This window comes from Homalodisca vitripennis, unplaced genomic scaffold, assembly GCF_021130785.1.
Source record: "Homalodisca vitripennis isolate AUS2020 unplaced genomic scaffold, UT_GWSS_2.1 ScUCBcl_9682;HRSCAF=18260, whole genome shotgun sequence".
Taxonomy (NCBI): domain Eukaryota; kingdom Metazoa; phylum Arthropoda; class Insecta; order Hemiptera; family Cicadellidae; genus Homalodisca; species Homalodisca vitripennis.
This window is the reverse complement of record NW_025785795.1, coordinates 1-18,641: the sequence shown is the minus strand read 5'-3', so window position 1 is coordinate 18,641 and position 18,641 is coordinate 1. Positions and strand designations below refer to the sequence as shown.

The 18,641-nt window shown below is 34.9% G+C and overlaps 1 protein-coding gene across 1 annotated transcript; it reads right to left on the bottom strand.

Annotated features, from left to right (window-relative positions):
* Positions 1-16,615: 16,615 nt before the first annotated feature.
* LOC124374704 (tRNA (carboxymethyluridine(34)-5-O)-methyltransferase-like) lies at positions 16,616-18,201 on the bottom strand. The gene is made up of 2 exons (XM_046832871.1): positions 18,007-18,201; positions 16,616-17,382 (listed from the first exon to the last, which is right to left on the bottom strand). Exons 1-2 carry the CDS (start codon positions 18,184-18,186, stop codon positions 17,206-17,208), a joined length of 357 nt encoding a protein of 118 aa, XP_046688827.1. The 5' UTR covers positions 18,187-18,201; the 3' UTR covers positions 16,616-17,205.
* Between the last annotated feature and the right edge of the window lie 440 nt (positions 18,202-18,641).

The window sequence follows — 18,641 nt, the reverse complement described above, 5'->3', positions numbered from 1 at the left end:
ACGCGACCCCTTTTTGTTGTGACCGCCATATTGCCGCTGACCCGTTCTGTTATTTACTTTCGTGGCGAGCTTGTGGATTTTTGTAAGTTTTACTAGTTTTACGCGGTTGTATTAGTGTCGTATTTAATGTTGTAGTGTGTTGTTTGATGTCGTTAGTAGTGTAAATTATATATTTTTTAGAATAAAATCAATTTCTATTTTACTGAAATATGTTTGAGAAATTACACGGCTTTGTGTAGGCTATGGCAAAATGACTTGGCTAAAATTCATTTCACATAGTTTGTTATTATTTTTCACTTACTAAACGTTATTTTATAGCACTCTTTTAGCTCTGAGGGAATCTATTTATTTTTGGTAAATAGATAGTTTTCCACAATAATATATATGAGTGCCTGTAATTTCTTTGGTTAGATATTAATAACTGTTTGGATTATTATAGTATTTTTTCAATATCTTTAGTTATATTTATATGTTTTCTAACTACATAAATATTTCCTATTACTTATAAACCATTAATTTATAAATTTTGATATGAGTAACAAGCTTTAGAAACTATTTTCATCTTTTGCTGAATGAAAATTTTTCGTAAAATTATTGAAAATAATGGAAAAAATTAAACTTTTTTACTTTTCAAAAAATCAATTTATGGATAATTTTTTCATGTACTACTGTACGATCACTTTCTATTTTATTCTAAGTAATAACAATCATCGCCCACAAAATGATGACATGTATTTCCATTTTAAGGGGGGGGGGATTTAAAAAAAAATAAAATGTATTAGCAAAATTGGTTTTACCAAATGTCTTACGGTGTACACCCGATTTTCAGGGGAATTTATACGGCATCGTCTGCTTTTTGTTCTATAAGCTTTCTTGATGCTTTCATAAATGTGTATAATGTTTATGTTTTTTCTGAAAACTAGATAAAATTTGACACAGAAGGGCTATCTCACTTATAAATATTTCTCTTATAACTTCATTTGCTAGGTATGGTCCCCCCCAAAAATTTAAGAAATATTTTCTCGTAAATTTTATATTTGATTTAAAAAAAACGTGTTTATTAGCAAAATTTTTGATGGTTATTTTTATCGATATAGTGCAATTCTAAGTTTAATTCTGAACCACAAAAATATATACTCTTATGTTATATTGCTTTTTTTATTTTATATTTTTCTAATTTTTTTTCAAACAAAACCTTGCGCGAAGCTCCAAAACAAGTCCGACACTACAGGATGAAATGACCGCCAGTTTCTAGGGTTAATGTCAATAGCCAACCGGGACGTCATATTCCATCCTTAAATTAAGACTTTGATCATCTAATTTAAGCAGGAAGGAATCTATACATCGCTTAATTTTAGTTCGATATTCTATTCTATGATGGCGGTTACATACAAAAAATGCAGCCTAGAGTTAAAAAAAGCTCAACACAAAATAATAGTGAAACACTTGGATAGTTGTTGTGAAGAACCAGGCTATAACAAAACTATGTGCACTGTGTACCGTATGTATCAATGTGACAGCTAATCTGATCTAAAAGGAATTATGCAATTCTATCTTATAATCAAATGAAAAATCAAATTTCCTGCATAATCTGGTTTGTCTTGCTGGTGCTGCTGTGCTCTGCTTTCTTGCAAGTTTTAAATGAGCCACCTGATTGGGTGATGACCCTCTAACACAATTACTCAAGTTTCTGTTACCAAATGCAATTCTCAGATATAGGCCTATAGGTATGAATCGTTGTATTTTATATTTTATTAGTTTTGATACACAATATGCGTATATAATTTGATGATGAGAGATCATATAGTTTTTAGAAACAAACACATACAGCTCCAACAAAATATGGCTTAATATAACGTTTTGTACATTGCAAAAAGAACTACTTCTAAGATAGTGAATATTGGAAGGTTTATGACAAAACTCAACTCACAAATCGTGTTTTCCCTTGCTTTTCCCCCAATTCTTGAACAAATTGATGTTTTCCTCCGACGCCCATTCTGCGTCAACCAATTTACCTAACAAATCTGATAATTTTACTACTTTTCGTTTAGTACTGAAACAAAACAATTCACCACAGCAAAAAATAAAAACTCCCACATCCAGTTCTCTATAATCAAGATATCCCTTTATACTCTTAAGTCTTTTACTCTTTGTGCCTGAACACAGTGGTGGGAATAACTGAATGAAAATAACTGGTTAGTTTCGGTTATTTTATTTTAACCGATTAGTCGGTTTTTATTTTTACTGCATCCAGTTAAATTAGTCTATAGACTAATTTTTCTTCCGACTAATTTTTCTATAAGTTACTGATTAGACTGTGCCTGATTGTGACTTGACCGACTAATTTTTCTGATCACTATGTGAGTTTTGTTACTTGAATTAGTCGGTGATTCTGATCGGTTATTTTAAATTAGTCTTTAGTTTTTTCCTACCGACTAATTTTTATCTATAAGTTAACTGGTTGTGAAGACTTAGTATATATTTGAATTAATCGTTGATTCTGATCGGTTATTTTAACATTAGTCTTTAGATTAGTTTTTCTACCGACTAGTTTTAGGACATATATAAAATAATTGTGTAGGTATTATGGTTAAGGTGTTTCGTGAATAATAGTGTTTTGTTTTAAATACAAAAATGAAATGCGTTATATTGAGAGTAAGTTAAGCAGAGCATTAGGCTAATTGTTTAGGTGTAATTGTTATCTGTAAATAAACTCTGAAAATTGTGTACTAAAATGTGGATTGAATTTAAAAGGTAATCGGTTATTCATTTCGACTAAAATAACCGATTAACGAGACAAATAACTGACTGGTTAGTCGGTTATAAAATCCCTTCGGTTATCCCATCACTAGCCCTGAACTAATGTTAACTTCTGAACTGTAAAATAAAAAAAACCAGCTAAGACCAACACCGCGTTTACGAACAGCAAAACCTCGCAACAGTAGCGACGATCACTCGGCCAGAATCACAAAAATCACAAAACACTGGGGAAGTTACTATATCTAATGAAGGATAGATGTGAATTAAAGTGTACTATTGGTTAAAAAAAAATATCAGTGATCAATAATGGATGATCTATGCTCTTTATTGTAAAACTAAGTGAGCTTTCAAAGTAAATGTACAATGTATTTCCAACATTGGCATATAAACTTTTTTATTTATTGATTTCATTCCAATGGCAAAACCATTGCATATCAAAACAAGAAAAAATATGGCAAAAATAAATACAAATTAAAATAAATCAATAAGCTCCAACAATATCAAATTATATTTAAATACTAAACAAACCAACAAGGATTTAATTAATGCTAATTACAAACATCTTATAAATTTAAACAGATTAATAATATGAATTAACAATAATAAAGGCATAAAAACAAAATACACACAAATAATAAACCAAATACAGTACTAAAAGAACAATTAAATGATGATTGTAAATCAATAATAACTACCTGAAAACAGCTAGTAAATTATAAAAAATCAATAATAACAAACAACAATCTACGGTGTGAGCTAAAGGATGGATACACTTTAGTTAGGATGGATAAACATGAAGTACTGGAACTTGGGACAACTTTCTAGGAAATAGAAGTGAACATTTTATCACTGTTACAACTTCGCTCATATCCCTAAAATAGGATTTGGGGGGGAGGGCGGCCTCAACACTTTAAAATGTAAAAACCCAATAAGTGACACTTAATTTGAAAGGATAAAAGAAGAAAAAAAGTGGAAACTAGAGCTTTTTATTCTCAACTCAGCACAAAGTGGCAGTTTATTGAAATTAATTAAGGCTAAATATGGAACATCCACATTCAGAAGGTAAATAACTTCAATAGACAACCACTTTTCCTTACAAAATCTAAACTGTTTTACAATTATAACTTACTGCAGGGCAAGCCTCTCTTATCTTATCAGTTTTTGAGGAAGTCCATTGTGGTGTTCAGTTTTCTGATTGGAATTAACAAAGTTAAGACGTATTTTTGTGATACTTTCCGTTAAAATTGAGTGTTTATGTGAACAAGAGCGTATTATGATCCTGATCCTGCGAGGCTACGGAGACCGCGTGAGATCTTATGATGAAGTAGGGAATTTATTTAATGACACTTATCCCAATCGAAACCTTGTATCTAAATGAGGATTTCAAAAAAACAATATAACGTTTATTTTTCCAGGAAATAGGCAGCGTTAAAGACTGACCCCAACCTGGACGACCAAAATCGGTCACAAACGAAGCATTGTCATTTGACGTTTTACAGTCTGTTGTACAAGATCCTCATGCGTCAACAAGAAGTGTTTCTCAATATTAGGTTATATCTCCTACATCAGTTTGACGTTTTACATGAAAAGTGGTTATACAGTGCACAAAATTCGGTTAGTTCATGAATTAAGTGAGGACGATTTTGATCGTCGAGTAGAACTTTGTGAAATATTGATGCGGAACATTGACAATAATACATTTAGATTAAACAACATTGCTTTATCAGAGGAAGCAGCTTTCATGTTAAACGGTTAACATTAACATACACAATGCTCGTTATTTGGCTGAAGTTAACCCTCCTTGGGGTGAAAGAGCAACATGCCCACACCTTGAAAAATTAAATGTTTGGCTTGGCATTGTGAGAGATCAGTTTGTTGGACCTCTTTATTATGGGAATTTTAATGTCGGGTTATACTAGGAAATATTACAAAATCAGGTTTATACAGCTGTCCAAGTAGCAACCAACAAACTATAATGAAGTATGGTTCCAGCAGGACGGAGCACCTCCATACTATTGCCTGCATGTCCGCGAGCATTTAAACATTGTTTGTCCAAATCGCTGGATAGCCAGAAGAGGAAGTATCGTGTGGCTACCAAGATGGCCAGGTCTATCTCCACTTGACTTCACATTATAAACAAAGTCTATAAAACGAAACCCCAGTGCATTAATAATCTTAGGGACATAATAGTAGCGCAATTTTTAAAAAAATCCCGCGTGAATTCATTACAGCGTGCCGTTTTAAAGTTTATGCAACAAGCTTGGACCGTTTTATTGCTTAACGTAATTGTAATTACTAGTGCTACTGTAACTTTACATTTAAAATTGTTAAGGCGGCATTAAACTTATGTTTATCGGATGCTAGTAATATGCCTTATATAAGGAATTATGGGCTTTATGAAAGAAGTATGCGGATTCGTCCATACGACAGCCAAATGAACTGAAATATTAAAATGAATCATTTTCTGGATAAAAAAGTAATTTATTTCTTGACGTGAAAAATGAGTAGAGAGGCAAGACTCGGTGCTTTTTTCCTAGAAGTAATGACGTCAAAGTACGTAAAATGACGATAATATTGATTATTAACAAAAAGGTCATTCCCTGAAGTTGTTTTATAAAAGTTTTAGATAGTGAACATGAATCGATCCATCAGGACAGGTGTCCAGCCTTTGTTTTAAAGACAGCTCCAGTTTAGCACTAAGATGTCATCTGGTAGGAGGTTTGAAAAGTTTTGTTCCGCTGTAGAATGGCTTCTTTTACAACAAAGCTCTCCTGTGTCTTGGGAGAGGGCTTCTTAATGAACTCCTTGTGTTGTGCTTATGGTTTCTTATTTCTCTAGAAAGGCAAATTTTGCCAATTAAGAATATCACTTCTTTTATATAGATATCGATTATGGTCTCAAATCTTTAACTGCTTAATGCTGCTTTCTGTTCAGTGAGTACTCTATTCAGGTGAATAGCATAGGTGGCGCCCCAGATTACAATACCGTATCGAATATTAGATTCCAAAAGTTACATGATAAGCTACATCTATTGTGTTTATTGCTTCAACCTATTCCCTACATAATTAATTTGGCTTCAAGATTAAGGCGTAAGAGTTTACTTTCTTTCTCCAATAGAATATCAGGTAGTAGCCGGTATATGTTGTCCCCTCCTACCAAAATTTATGTTTGGTGTTTAGAGGGTTGCAGCCAGATCATTTAAAGCACAGTAGTCATAGGTTATATTTAAGGCTATGTAAAGCATTTGCGCTTAGTTCTTCGTCTGTGTCATCAGCGTTATGACTACAGAGCTGTAGTCTCTAATGAAGTTTAAGAAGCCATGGTTTAAAAGAACACTGGGCCCAGTACCGAGTCTTGTGGAACTCCTCTTGCAACAGAAAGGCACAATGATCTACATACTGAGTTACACTGGTGTATGGTTTATCTCTCAACCAATTTACGAGCGTCCTTCAAGATAAACTCCTAAACCAGCAGGGTTCAGTTCTTTGTATTCCGAGTTCTTTGAATTTCAGTATTATATGATGTTCCACAGTCAAAAGGCCTTACTATATTCGAATAGTATTGCTAAGGTGGACTTGTTGTCATCAACAATATACTCAATTAGGGCTGTGATTGTTGATCTTTCTTTTAGAAACTCATGCTGATTGTTGGGAATAAGATTTGATCAATGTAAGTGGTCCAGGAGTCTCTTAAAAACAATTTTTTTCTATTATTTTGCAAAACAATTGATAGGTTGGAAATAGTTTTTTTCCATCCATTTCAGTTAAGGAACCTTTTTTCGAATTTTGGGAACACTAGCATTTTGCACAGCCGAAGGAAAAAATACCATGTCTAAAGGATTTTTTATTACTATTGCTAGTAGAGGAGCAAAGACATTTCTACAGTGCTTAGCCAGTTTTGGTGACGAAATAAAATATTTCTTTATTTGATGCGAAATTAGGGCCCTTTCTTACATTTAAACCTCATATAGAAGCTATAACCAAATATTCTTATTTTTTAAATAATAATAAAACTAAATATTTTGCTGTAAACATTTTAAATATGAATAACAAAAAGTACAGCTTTATTGATGAATATATAAATAACAAAAATGTATTATGATTAAAAAAGGTATATAAACTTATTTTTTAAACACATACTCACACAAAAAATAATAACATATACTTGTATATAATGAATATTACAAACACACTACCCTCACACACACTACTCATGCCAGTGCAACCGCAGCGAAAGAGACCTATGCCGACCCCGCCCCAACCATCTGCCCCAGATAGTGTTCCCTCAGCGACGGCCACGAACCGAGGACGACTCTCTAAGAATGTTATGCTACGAGGAAGAGAATTCCACAGACGACAATGCCGTTACTACAAAAGAATTGTCATATACAGCAGTTCTGTGCAACGGCAATGCGGAGCACAGACGAACCAGAGCGAGTTCTATCCACACCACTTTCAGATTACAACTTGGAAATCGTTTAAGAAATAATTTGGAAAGCCAGAATTTAAAATTGAATAGACCAATGTTAAGATTTTTATTGATCTGAGGTCATCTAACTTCAAGATCTTTGAATTAATATAATAGGGCGTTATATGCTCATTCCCTCCTGAGATCAAATGCATATCTCATACAATAATGTTGGGTTCTCTGGAGTTTTTCACCCAAAGCCACAGTTCATGTCGTTCATTACACTGTTACAGCAAAAAAAAATGAGACAATATGAGTAATTTAACCAACAACAGTTTTATGTGTAGCGGCAAAAACCTCTGCAGTTTTTTCAGGGAATGTATTGATGCAAAAACTTTCTTACACGTCTTTGTCACTGCATCAGTCCAGCGGAGTACAATTTATTGTCAGTCCTAAGTTCTTAAAATTTATAGTAATAAGGTAGTACAGTTCCATTTACAGTAATGTTACGTATAGATGTAAAATCGATCAAAGATCGAGAGCGGTAATGACAAATCACAATTGGTTTAGTTTTTTCGTGGTTTAGTTTAAGTCCATGTTTACTAGTCCAGTCCAGCACATTTTGTATATCAGAGTTGATCATGGTAATGCCATCATCGATTTGGTGTGTGTTAACGTGGGAACATATATCTGAGATATATTATAGAGTCCTTACGAATCCTTGTTCTTAAAATTGAAGATGATTTCTTTGACTTCTTAAGGACTTGTAAGTGTAAGAGTCAGAGTCTGACGTGTTTTAGGTTCCTGATTTGGTCCTGGTAAGGTACGGCTTGAGGTATCATGTAGCTGTCTGCACTGTGATTTTTTTCAGCAATGGTGCAGTAGTAGATGTTAAACCTTTCAGCAATGTTGTTGGGTCATTTAGCTCCCCTTCTGCTGTATCCAGTTGAGCCTGCTGCCTGCCTTCTTCCCTCCCCTTAGAGAGTTTTTTCAGCGTTGATGGACATCCCAAGTAAGATCAAATGTTCAAAATTTGTGTAATGCAATTTAACAATATTTTATATAATTAAAAAAAACTTCAAACTCTCTTTTGCTTTTGAATACAGAGTTTAGGACAGAAGTGTGATGTTTGCGGGTCCTTGAATTTCCGGGTATTTTTTTGTTGATTGGATCCTATGTGATAGCATTAGTGATAATTATTGCCTTTAATCGACCATGATTAGTTGAAGATGAATTCAAATTAATATTGTTTGCTCAAAAACCACAAAAGGTATTCATTAAACTAAAAAACTGATAATTTTATAATGTTGTCACAAATATTATATTATATAAATTCCTATCATAATATAAATGAAATATATATATATATATATATATATATATATATATATATATATATATATATATATATATATAGATAGATAGATAGATAGATAGCTTCATTATATTATCTTATTGACTGTAATAAAAACATCTGAATTTCATTTCGATCAAAATTTACGGATTTGAACCCGTGATCTCTTGGTTGGAGAGTCGAGACTATAACCATTAGTCTACGTAGGACTGGTTATTAATGTTGTATTATCGTCCTTGAATACGTGAAAACATGAAAACTAATATTGTTATAAAGAAACAAAGGTTTTAATCAAGTATGGCTGATGTTATGGCATTGTCATTGCTCTTGCTAAGTATCCCTCTTTTAATGGCCATGATGAGATGAAGAACATCAAATTTAATACTAATATTTGGTAAGAAAAAAAAACTAGGCTAGTATCCAGTGCTTTGAACTAAATCCAGTGCTAAATTTCTAAAATTTTAGGTGTGGGAACTCTTAAAGCGGGAAGCTCAGACCGGTGGGTATGGAATACACCCCAGGAAGGAGGGGGGGCCCTCACCCAGGAAAACTTTTGAAAATTATAACTGTAAACCTTTGTTTTTAGGCCACCCAGACATAATAATACATTCATTTTTATAAAATACCAAGTGATATTTTAATGCTGTTTATTTTCTTTAAGGTGCTTGATTAGGATGTAAGAAAATAAAAACATGAATTTAAATTAATTGAGTTTACTTTCTACTCAACTCTACTCCATTAACACCTTGTTGCCTACTTTAAATTTCCCAGAAATATTTGGTTTGATTTCATTGACCATTTTGTTTGAATCAATGAAGCTCGCCAATATTAATTTTTTAATGAATGGTAAAAATAAAAACAAATTGAGCCTTATTCACAGTTTTATTTATACACATTACAGTAGTAATAATAATACATATTAATATGTAAATGGATGTTTGTTAATATAACAGCTTTTTTACAAGTTTGCATATTTTACAAAAAAATTGCATACCTTATGGGTACAAAACAATATTAATACATTCAAAATAAACCAACTTCTTGGAAAGGAACAAGGAAGCGTTTAATTACACACAAAATAAATGACACACAAGAGTGGAGTAACACGGTTTCATTTTTTAAAATTTAGTGTAGTTTTAAAAATTTAAGGTTGATTATTTTATTTGCTTATTAGTTATTATAACAAATATGTACGGATTTGTAGTGTAATATTGTAAGGCAATGCCAAGACTGTTGGTAAACTTAGTTTTAGTTGTTTGTTAATATTTTAAAGTGAAAACTACAAAAGAAACAAAACAACAATACACAAAACTAACTGTAAGTACAAAAAAGAACTCAGAAACTTGAGTTCAGAACACAACTATAAGTTAGGCATAGGCTAGTTATTTTAATGAAAAACTTAATGTTCTGAAATTCTAAAAGATATTTAAAAAAACAGATTTAGGAAAAAGTTCCCACAATGCAATGCCGTCTTCATGGTAAGTTTTCTGCCCTCGTTGTTTTGACTTGGTGTCAAGTGCAGAATGGTGTCCCTTCGCCAGCCAGGTTTTGACGTGTCGCTCGGGATTGTATCTAGCCACAGGAGGTCCTAGGAGCCTGATCCGCAATAAATCGCAAACAGTGCTAATGTAGAGTGAAGATCTAAGAGGAGACATAATTAGATTCATTGCAGAAAACCCACGTTCACATTTCAGCACTAGACACTGCAATACTATTTATGATGGAAATCAGTTTCTTAAACGACGGCGGTTGCTCTAGAATAGTAAGGTTTCTCTCCACTTAACATAGGCTTCAGTCCCTGCTTGAAGTGTCTGAAGTCTCTAATTATATCCTGAGAGCTGCTAATCTTAAATCTATCGCAGATTCGCTGGATCTCACATTCTCCGTAGGTGATGGATAAGTCTTTTGGCCAATACATGGGGTGGATCACTTTGATGTCATTCATGATTTTGGTGTAGTGTTCAGCCGCATTTGAAGATGATGATAGCAACCTTGAAGTCAAGTTGTTAGCGAGGCTCCGATAGAACTGTTTTTCTGGAATACTGGGTATCTTGGATCTTACACAAAGTTTAACATCTTGAAACATCAAATCGTCAATAGCAATTTTAGCTTCCACTGAACGTCTACCCATGTTTTCAACTCGGTTTTCAAACACTTTGATTAACAGTGTTATATCACTGTGGGCTTGGATAAGGTTGAGGCTTGATTTTTGAAGCTGTAAGGACAAATCCGATAACTCTTCTAGAGCATCGAACATCAATGCCAGGTTGTGTACAAAAGTTGTAGAAGATAATGTACTACAAAGCCCTTTGTAAGTTGAACGTTGCTTCGAGTCCCTTTGTTTGTCTTCAGATGCTTCAATGAAATGATTGTACAAAGCTTTAAAATCTGTCCAAACTGCTTTCACCGCCATTAAGCTGGAGGCTACCCAACGAGTATCTAAAAACACGGCCGATTTTCAACATTTGCTCCTCTAGTCCTTTAGCAACTTCTGCCAACTCCCTGCTGTTTTTCGGTGAACAACTAAACATGTTTCTAATTTTATCCATGAATATCTTCAAAATGATTGATTCCAGCTACTTCTTCTATGGAATCGTGCACAGGCAAAGCTCTAAACGATGGTTCAAACAATGCCAAAATGAACAAGTTGGGGAACGTTTCAGTAAGCTGTATAGCAAGGCCAGATTTCTTGCCTAGTAGCACTGAAGCCACCATCACAAGTTAGAGCAATCATATGGTCTTTCATGAATTCAAAGCTTAGACCTAATGCTTGTAACTGATTTAAAAGTTCTTGTAATATACCAGCTGATGTTGTGCTATTTTAGCTCAAAAAGTGTTAAGAACACACGAGCTCCTCACGTGTTAGATTTACATGGGGTGATCAACCGAGGCGGAGAGAAAGAGTGGGGATGGAGGGGCCCCTCCTGCCAACTACAGATAGCCCGTGTGAGGAGCTCGTGTCAGTTTTGGATCCATCAGTATAAACATAAACATAACCTAAATGTGATAGTGACATTTTTTCTAACCACAATTGTTTTAGAGTTTCTTTACTCGTATTCTTTTTACTTACTTCTAAATTTGTTAATCTAGTATCGCCTTTTATACTATTTTCTTCCATAAATAAAGGTAATTCAAAATCCCAGTCATTTTTAAATCCTTCAGTTTCCATGATGTTAGGCATCATTTCAGTTACATTATTAAATGACTTTGGTAAATCTTAAGACCAGCGGCACGTAATTTCACCGAAAAAACTAGTCCCGATTATCGCCGTAGCCGTTTACTCCCCCCCCAAAAAAATTTTTGAAAAACCTGACTGACAATGTATTTATTTGTTTTTTTGGTGTTATTATTTCGTAGGGCAGTAGTCCAGGTACTACTTCTAGTATAAACTCGTCTTATCTTATCAGTCATAAACGCGCGCCGGTTACCTTTTGCCTGTAATGAAACCTGCGTTAGTTCTGTCTGAGTTTTGTGTGTGTAAGCAGTCATGGCGTGATCTGGGCTTGGACTTTGCAAGCTCGAGTTAATTTTTTTTCTAAAAGAGCAAGCAGCGCAAAGCGCTGCGCAGCGGGCAAGCATCGCGTGATCTGAGTTTTGAATACGCAAGCTAGGGTCTTTTTAGCGTGTGACAAAAACCATCGCACGCCATTTCAATAACTTCACTAATTATTCCTTTTCCTTGTCCATGTGGGTTTGTTTGTTTACGTCTGGCGGTCAATCGAAGCCGTCCTATAGGTCACGTGACCCTCTCGGCCAATCGGAAACTTTCCTGTTTGTCACGTGACTACTGTCAACTCATCAAAACGACCATGGTCGGCCATTGTTTTTAGTTTGATAGTCGTAAATCTTGTTAATTTATGTGTTTTGTATTGCCAACATTTTACTGCTGAAAAACTGGTTGTTATATGTTAGATTTACCATGACTTTATAAATAAGGGTAACTTTTTGGAGTTATAAAGAAAGTTCAATATTAATATAATTAATTCGATATAATTTCTATGTTTTGCAGATATGTTCGTGTAAAGTGTCTTTGGAGTTATAAAGAAAGTTCTATATTAATATAATTAATTCGATATAATTTCTATGTTTTGCAGATATGTTCGGATATAAAAACGACTCATTAATTCGGATATAAAACGACTCATTAATTGGTAAGATAATAGAAATCAGAACCGTTCCGAACTGAGGTCGCTATTAGCCGCATGTACAGAGTTTGTCAGGAATTTTCGGGATTTATCGGTACTGCTCGGCTCTGTCCCCACTCTTTCTCTCCGCCTCGGTTGATCACCCCATTAAATCTAACACGTGAGGAGCTCGGTTTAAGAACACTGTCATAGGGTTTTGCATTCCCTTTAGAACAGTTCTGATATAAACCACCAAAGCATTTTTGTTTGAAACTGAAGTGGCTTCATCCAAAAGCAGGGAAAATTTAGGAGTCTGACTTGATTAGGCCATTTATCAAGTCTGATTTCATTTCATCAGAAATATGATGAATTATATTGGAGCAAGCAACATTTGAATGTAGGATTCGCCCCATATCTAAGCCATTCATTATTTGAAGATCAATTTCAGTTTAAAACTCAAAAAATGGCCTATTTAGTTTAGCTTGCTTATAAGCCGTGCGGAAAATGCGCTCAGTTACAATCTGCTACTCTTTATGCATAGAAGCAACAGCTTTTTTCATTGTATCTTTCTTAGCTTCAATGAGTATTTTTTCAGCTAAAGAATGAGCTCGAGACCCACGGTGTAAAAATATCTTTTTCCTAAGAGAGGATTGCTGGTCTTTTTTATTGTTTCCATAAGCGGTAACAGTTCCTAAAACCCACTCTTAGCTAATCTTTAGGCCCTTCGTTTTCTCTGCACCTAGAGTACTCACACTACGGCAAATGTTGCAACCTAGTTCTCTGTTCACAATTAACCATGGGATTTTTAGCTTTAAATTCAACAATTTGTTCTTCAACCAACAAACTGGCTGTTCACCCCTATTAACAAAATCATTATTTTCATTACTAACCTTAGCTTCGTCTGCATCAGATCCCAAACCCACCAACCTGGATACTATTTTGACCGACGAGGAAGTCGAAGGGGAATGGTAATTCGCAATTATCCTCATTGATCCCGATTGCGTCTTCTTTTTTATCTTGATCAACAATTGAAGTTGTAGTCAATGATTCCGAACTGCAGTTCTCATTATTCGCATAACCTTTTTGTTTCTTAGGGTTAGGTTTAAAGAAATCAACAATTTTTTGGTAGTCATTAGTCAATTAGGAAACTATTTAGCTGCACCAGCACTAATAAGCATAAACACGAACACAATCAAAGACCTGCACCTCAAAAACGAACTTAAGCGTGATGGGATGCGATGCAAACTTGTAACTTAAACGCGGAACACACCAAGGTCAAGTCAACTAGTCAACACACTTGTGATCACTGGGGCGGTGGCGCGGTGAAGGAATGGAGGGGGAATGGAAGGGGGTGGGGTGGGTATTGCTTTGTTATTGAGAGGTGCAGCCGCGCATGCGCGAACTAGGATGACTACGCCGTCACCTTCCTCCTGCCTGATTCCGTGCAAGACTCATCACAGCACAGCTCACAACTGCTTGTACGGGCGCTACTATCTGCTTTACGAGTCACTCGCAAACAAAGCATAGCATAATATTGATCCTACCTACAATTTTTTTTTAACTAAAACTTGTACTCGTAGTTTTAAAAGCGTTCCCTTGCGTTCCGGCACTCTTGGGAGGTAAGGGAACGCCGTTCCCTTGCGTTCCCACTGAAATTAACCACTGACTAAATCTAACCACTTTATAAAATAATATGTTGCCTGTTGTTATTTTTTATTATTATTATTTTGTTTTGTTGACTGCAATTAGCATGCAGGGCCAGTGACGGGGGGGGGGAGAAAGAGAGGTGCAAATGTATAGGGACCCGGTCAGACGAATTTGTATATATTTAAAACATCCCAGTGCTTAAAATGTATGTTCGTTGTTAAAAATTAAAATGAAAGATTCAGTTCAAGTACTTTACAGCTGCTCTTTTAAGCAACGTACTTAATGTGCAGAGAATGATTAGTTTAGCTTTATATTTTATTCTACACCAATTGTAAACACAGAGGGTGGGGGGCGCGGCTGTGAGAAACTTTCAAAAAACCTTGGCGCCTGACTGTCGCTCACGTTCTCACGGACCCACGTGCCACGCAGGGGCGCGAAGCGAACATGCATATTCGTTCAGTTACCACAGTATGCCGTACTTTTTTCTATTTGCTTTACTGCATATCTCAAAAGGTCTGTAGACTGTTATAACTAATAATTGACACTTACAATCATAAATTCTGGCGCTCAAAAAACACAAAGAAAAGTAAAATAAAATTGAAAAAGTAAAAAAGGATTTAGATTATTTGACGTTTGAATTTAGACGTATCCACATCCAGTTCTAGCATAGTTTTGGTGAACACCCAAACACTAAAGAAAGCGAATATCGTGATAAAATGTAATGTAGGACTAAGGAAAAACAACTGAAGGTAGTTTCACCTCAGAATCTGATCCTAAAGAAGTTATTTTTTGGAAGATCACGATACTCTAAATACTATATCAAATGTTGATTCTGGGATAGGGACTATCATTACATATTCAGTTTTAGGACTTCTAAAAAAACAAGGTGGTGACTAATAGTATGATTGAGGACTAGTTAAAATGGGCCCACCTGTGATGCCGTCAGACCTGCAAAAGTAATGGAAAAAAGTTTGTATAAAAACAGATCTTTTTCAAAAATTACACAAACGGAGGGAGTGTTTGAAGAGACTGGCTTGTATGGAGTGAGATTGCTGAGGCCTTATTTTGTTTTCCATGTTGGCTTTTTATAAGAGTTTTAGGAGCGAAGAAACCTCATTCAAATATGTCTGTTTTGTTAAGTAATGATATATGGAAAAAGGGAATATGTATGGCAGAAGTTGCACAATAAGTTAACCATCGCATGAAACAAGTGCTTCCCACAAAAGTAGCTAGTGCCAATGGAGAGAGTTAGAAGGGAAAAGATCCATGTTTATTTAGTACGGTAGTACAGATGTTCCGCCAGAACATTTTATTTTTAGTTTTTAAAGTTGTCTTTATTGTACGCTATGTAGACCTGTACTGATTACGAATGATTTAGATTTTGTTGCTCTATTTATTAAATACTTGGCAGGGTCTTATTTGAAATCGTATTCTTGTATGTCCCTATGTACGATAAACTCTTGATAGAAAGGTTGGTTGTACAGCCTTAAAAGTTTGCATTATAGTTTCCTTTTGGTCCAAGGAAAGCATTCTATTGATTTTTGGGGTTGAAAAGGTCATATAAATTAAATAAACCAATACAATTTTTTCTGCAAACAAAATTTAGCGTAGGTTCTAAAATAAATTAAAATTATAGGTATATTTTAAAGTTTAATATTTTTGTTGTTAAATCTTGAGCTTTAGTTTTGAATTTTGATTTTTAAATTACTTTAGCTAGAAAGAAAAGTTTGTGAAAAGTTGTTTTTTTTTATAGCTCAGCCTATTTTCATTTCATTCAACTGCCCAACTTGGAAATGATCTTTTCCAGCTTGGATTTACTGCCTGTCGGTCCACTGTTTTTTCCTAACAAGCTTATAGCGTGATCTAAACATTCTGGCATATGTTTGGTTTTAACTTTAAAAAATTTCCAAATTGAGTATAAATTACAAATAATTTGTATTGGGTCATCTTTTTTTAAAGACAATCTGAGTATTTAATACTGAGATATTTAAAACATTTTCTGTAACACGTGAAGTAATAATAATACTGAAAGAAAAGGGATTTTTTTATTTAAATTTCTGTAGGAAATTTACCTTCTTAGATACTAAATAATACTCCCTTGATAGTATCCGTTTAGGATGACCACAATCAACTCACACATCTTTGTACTCTTCCCCTAGTTCTGCTTATTACACTTAACATGCAGAGCTATAATACTTGGAGAGTGACCAGAGCAAGGCTACAAAAGACTCCTTAAAAAAATGCTAAAATGTCACTGCTGAAAAGCAGTAATACCTAGTTGAGGTTTAGAGGGAATTTTTTTTGTAAGTTCTAAGGAACAATATTACACGACCAATGTAAAAAATATAATTAAAAACTGATTGCAATAAATGCTATGACTTCACTTTTTCGAAAATAATACACCAATTTCCTTCTGTATAGTAGGTTTGCAGTATTTTTATATCCGTCAAAAACAGTGCACAATTCACTCAGTTCGTTTTCTTCGAAAACATGGTAATATCTTAGGAAAGACTTCCTTCACTTGGTGGTTTGTTTCTTTTGACTTGACCTTCCACGGCACAAGCACATCGGGATGTTGAAACTTCCGTCCGGGCCTTGTGAACAGGCAGTTTAAAATTTAAACACTCACAAGCCGAATCGTTCTCTACGGTCCTGGCTTCATTTTCTTCCACGATCTTTAAATCTGAGAAGCATTCTTGTGGTTCTCGAGAGGGCTTCTCAGAAATTAAAGTGATGTCACTGTGAGCACTCGGGTTGTTGGGAAACATCTCGATGTTGGGACCAAGAATCTGCGTCTCTCCTTCTGTTTTTTACGGTCCTGTTTGAGGTACGCTGAGAGGTCCTGCTGCGTCTGACTCCGGGCCCACACGGTGATGAGTGCTCGGCCGCCTGGTGTCAGCACGCGGGCCATCCTCACGCACCGCGCTCAGCCGCCGTTCCCGTGTGGACAGATGGTGGAGCACCGCCACAACTGATGATACCGTCGGCTAGTCCGTCCCGCACAGGTAGATGAAGACAGTCGCCCACGAAAACCTCATGGCCCCGAGAGCGGGTGATCTCTGCCAGGCCTTCACTGCGGTCAAACCCTACCTACAACAGTGATAATCCTCATTAGTTTTTACAGGGATAAGTCAAAACAGATGGACTCACCTCAACAGACCTCTCAAAACTTTTCTAATGCTTCAGCTCAATCTCAATGTAACTTATCCTTCTGACCCAAAATTCTATCAAACATTCAATTTGTAGCCTATGAGACTGATTAAGGACTAATTGAAAATAAAGATTAACTCAACTTGAAGAAGTGACAGATTGACGGAATTTTGGAATTCAAACTGTTTTTTAAACTCTCACCAAGGCGTGTAAGATGTAAAAAACAGATGTAGGCCTAATATTTTAATCTATTTATCAAGGTGAACATTAACCCATAAATTCTTTGCTTGAAGTTTGTTTTTGATAATGGAAGGATTTTGAAGCAAACATGATTGTTCCATACATTTTCCTACATTAAGATAGTAAAAATAAAACTTAACTTGCGTTTCGTTATAAAACAAGCACATATCAGGTTAATTAAATATTAAATTTTATTTTGATCTCTTTCTACAACTCTCAAATTTTACAACAGAAATCAGGATTTAATATTCTTATTTTAACTTATTTGCAAATTTTAAATCAACGTAATTGCTGGAAAATAGTCAGAGATTTGGAGGAGCGTACCTGGAATACCAGAGAGTTAGCACCAAAATATTTTCCATTTCCGCAGCCAGCATCAATGAGAACTGAGCCCGAGGAAAGGAGAGCAGAAAACTCTGTCACATTGGGCCACAACTTGGTCCGGGTGTCACTGAAGTGGTTGGCTATACTATTGTACACCTGGAAGTGATAGAGATTTGTCATTTATTTTTCTATTTCTGCAGCCAGCATCAATGAGAAACTAAGCCCCGAGGAAGGGAGAGCAGAAACTGCTTACAGATAACAGAGTTTACACTAATTATAAATAAATGTCTTTTAAAACTGATACGTTTGTATCAGCAAGTGAGAAAATATATTTTTCTGTTTATACTATTTATTCTTAAGTAAGAAGACCTTTTGACTACACAGCAGGCTATTCTCTGACAACTAGTCAACATAGAAACCTCCTTTTTTTAGGTAAGCAGGTGGAAGATGCTGTAACATTCAGTGAATAATCTGATTAAGGTTATTCAGAATTCCAATACAATCCATAATCACAGACTTGTGATAAATTTATTTTGAGATTTTAACATGTTCACCGTGTTGTTATAATTTGGTAATCTTTCTCATAAAGTGACATGAGACTGATGGCTTTGTTAAGAAAAACATTTATTTCAGTA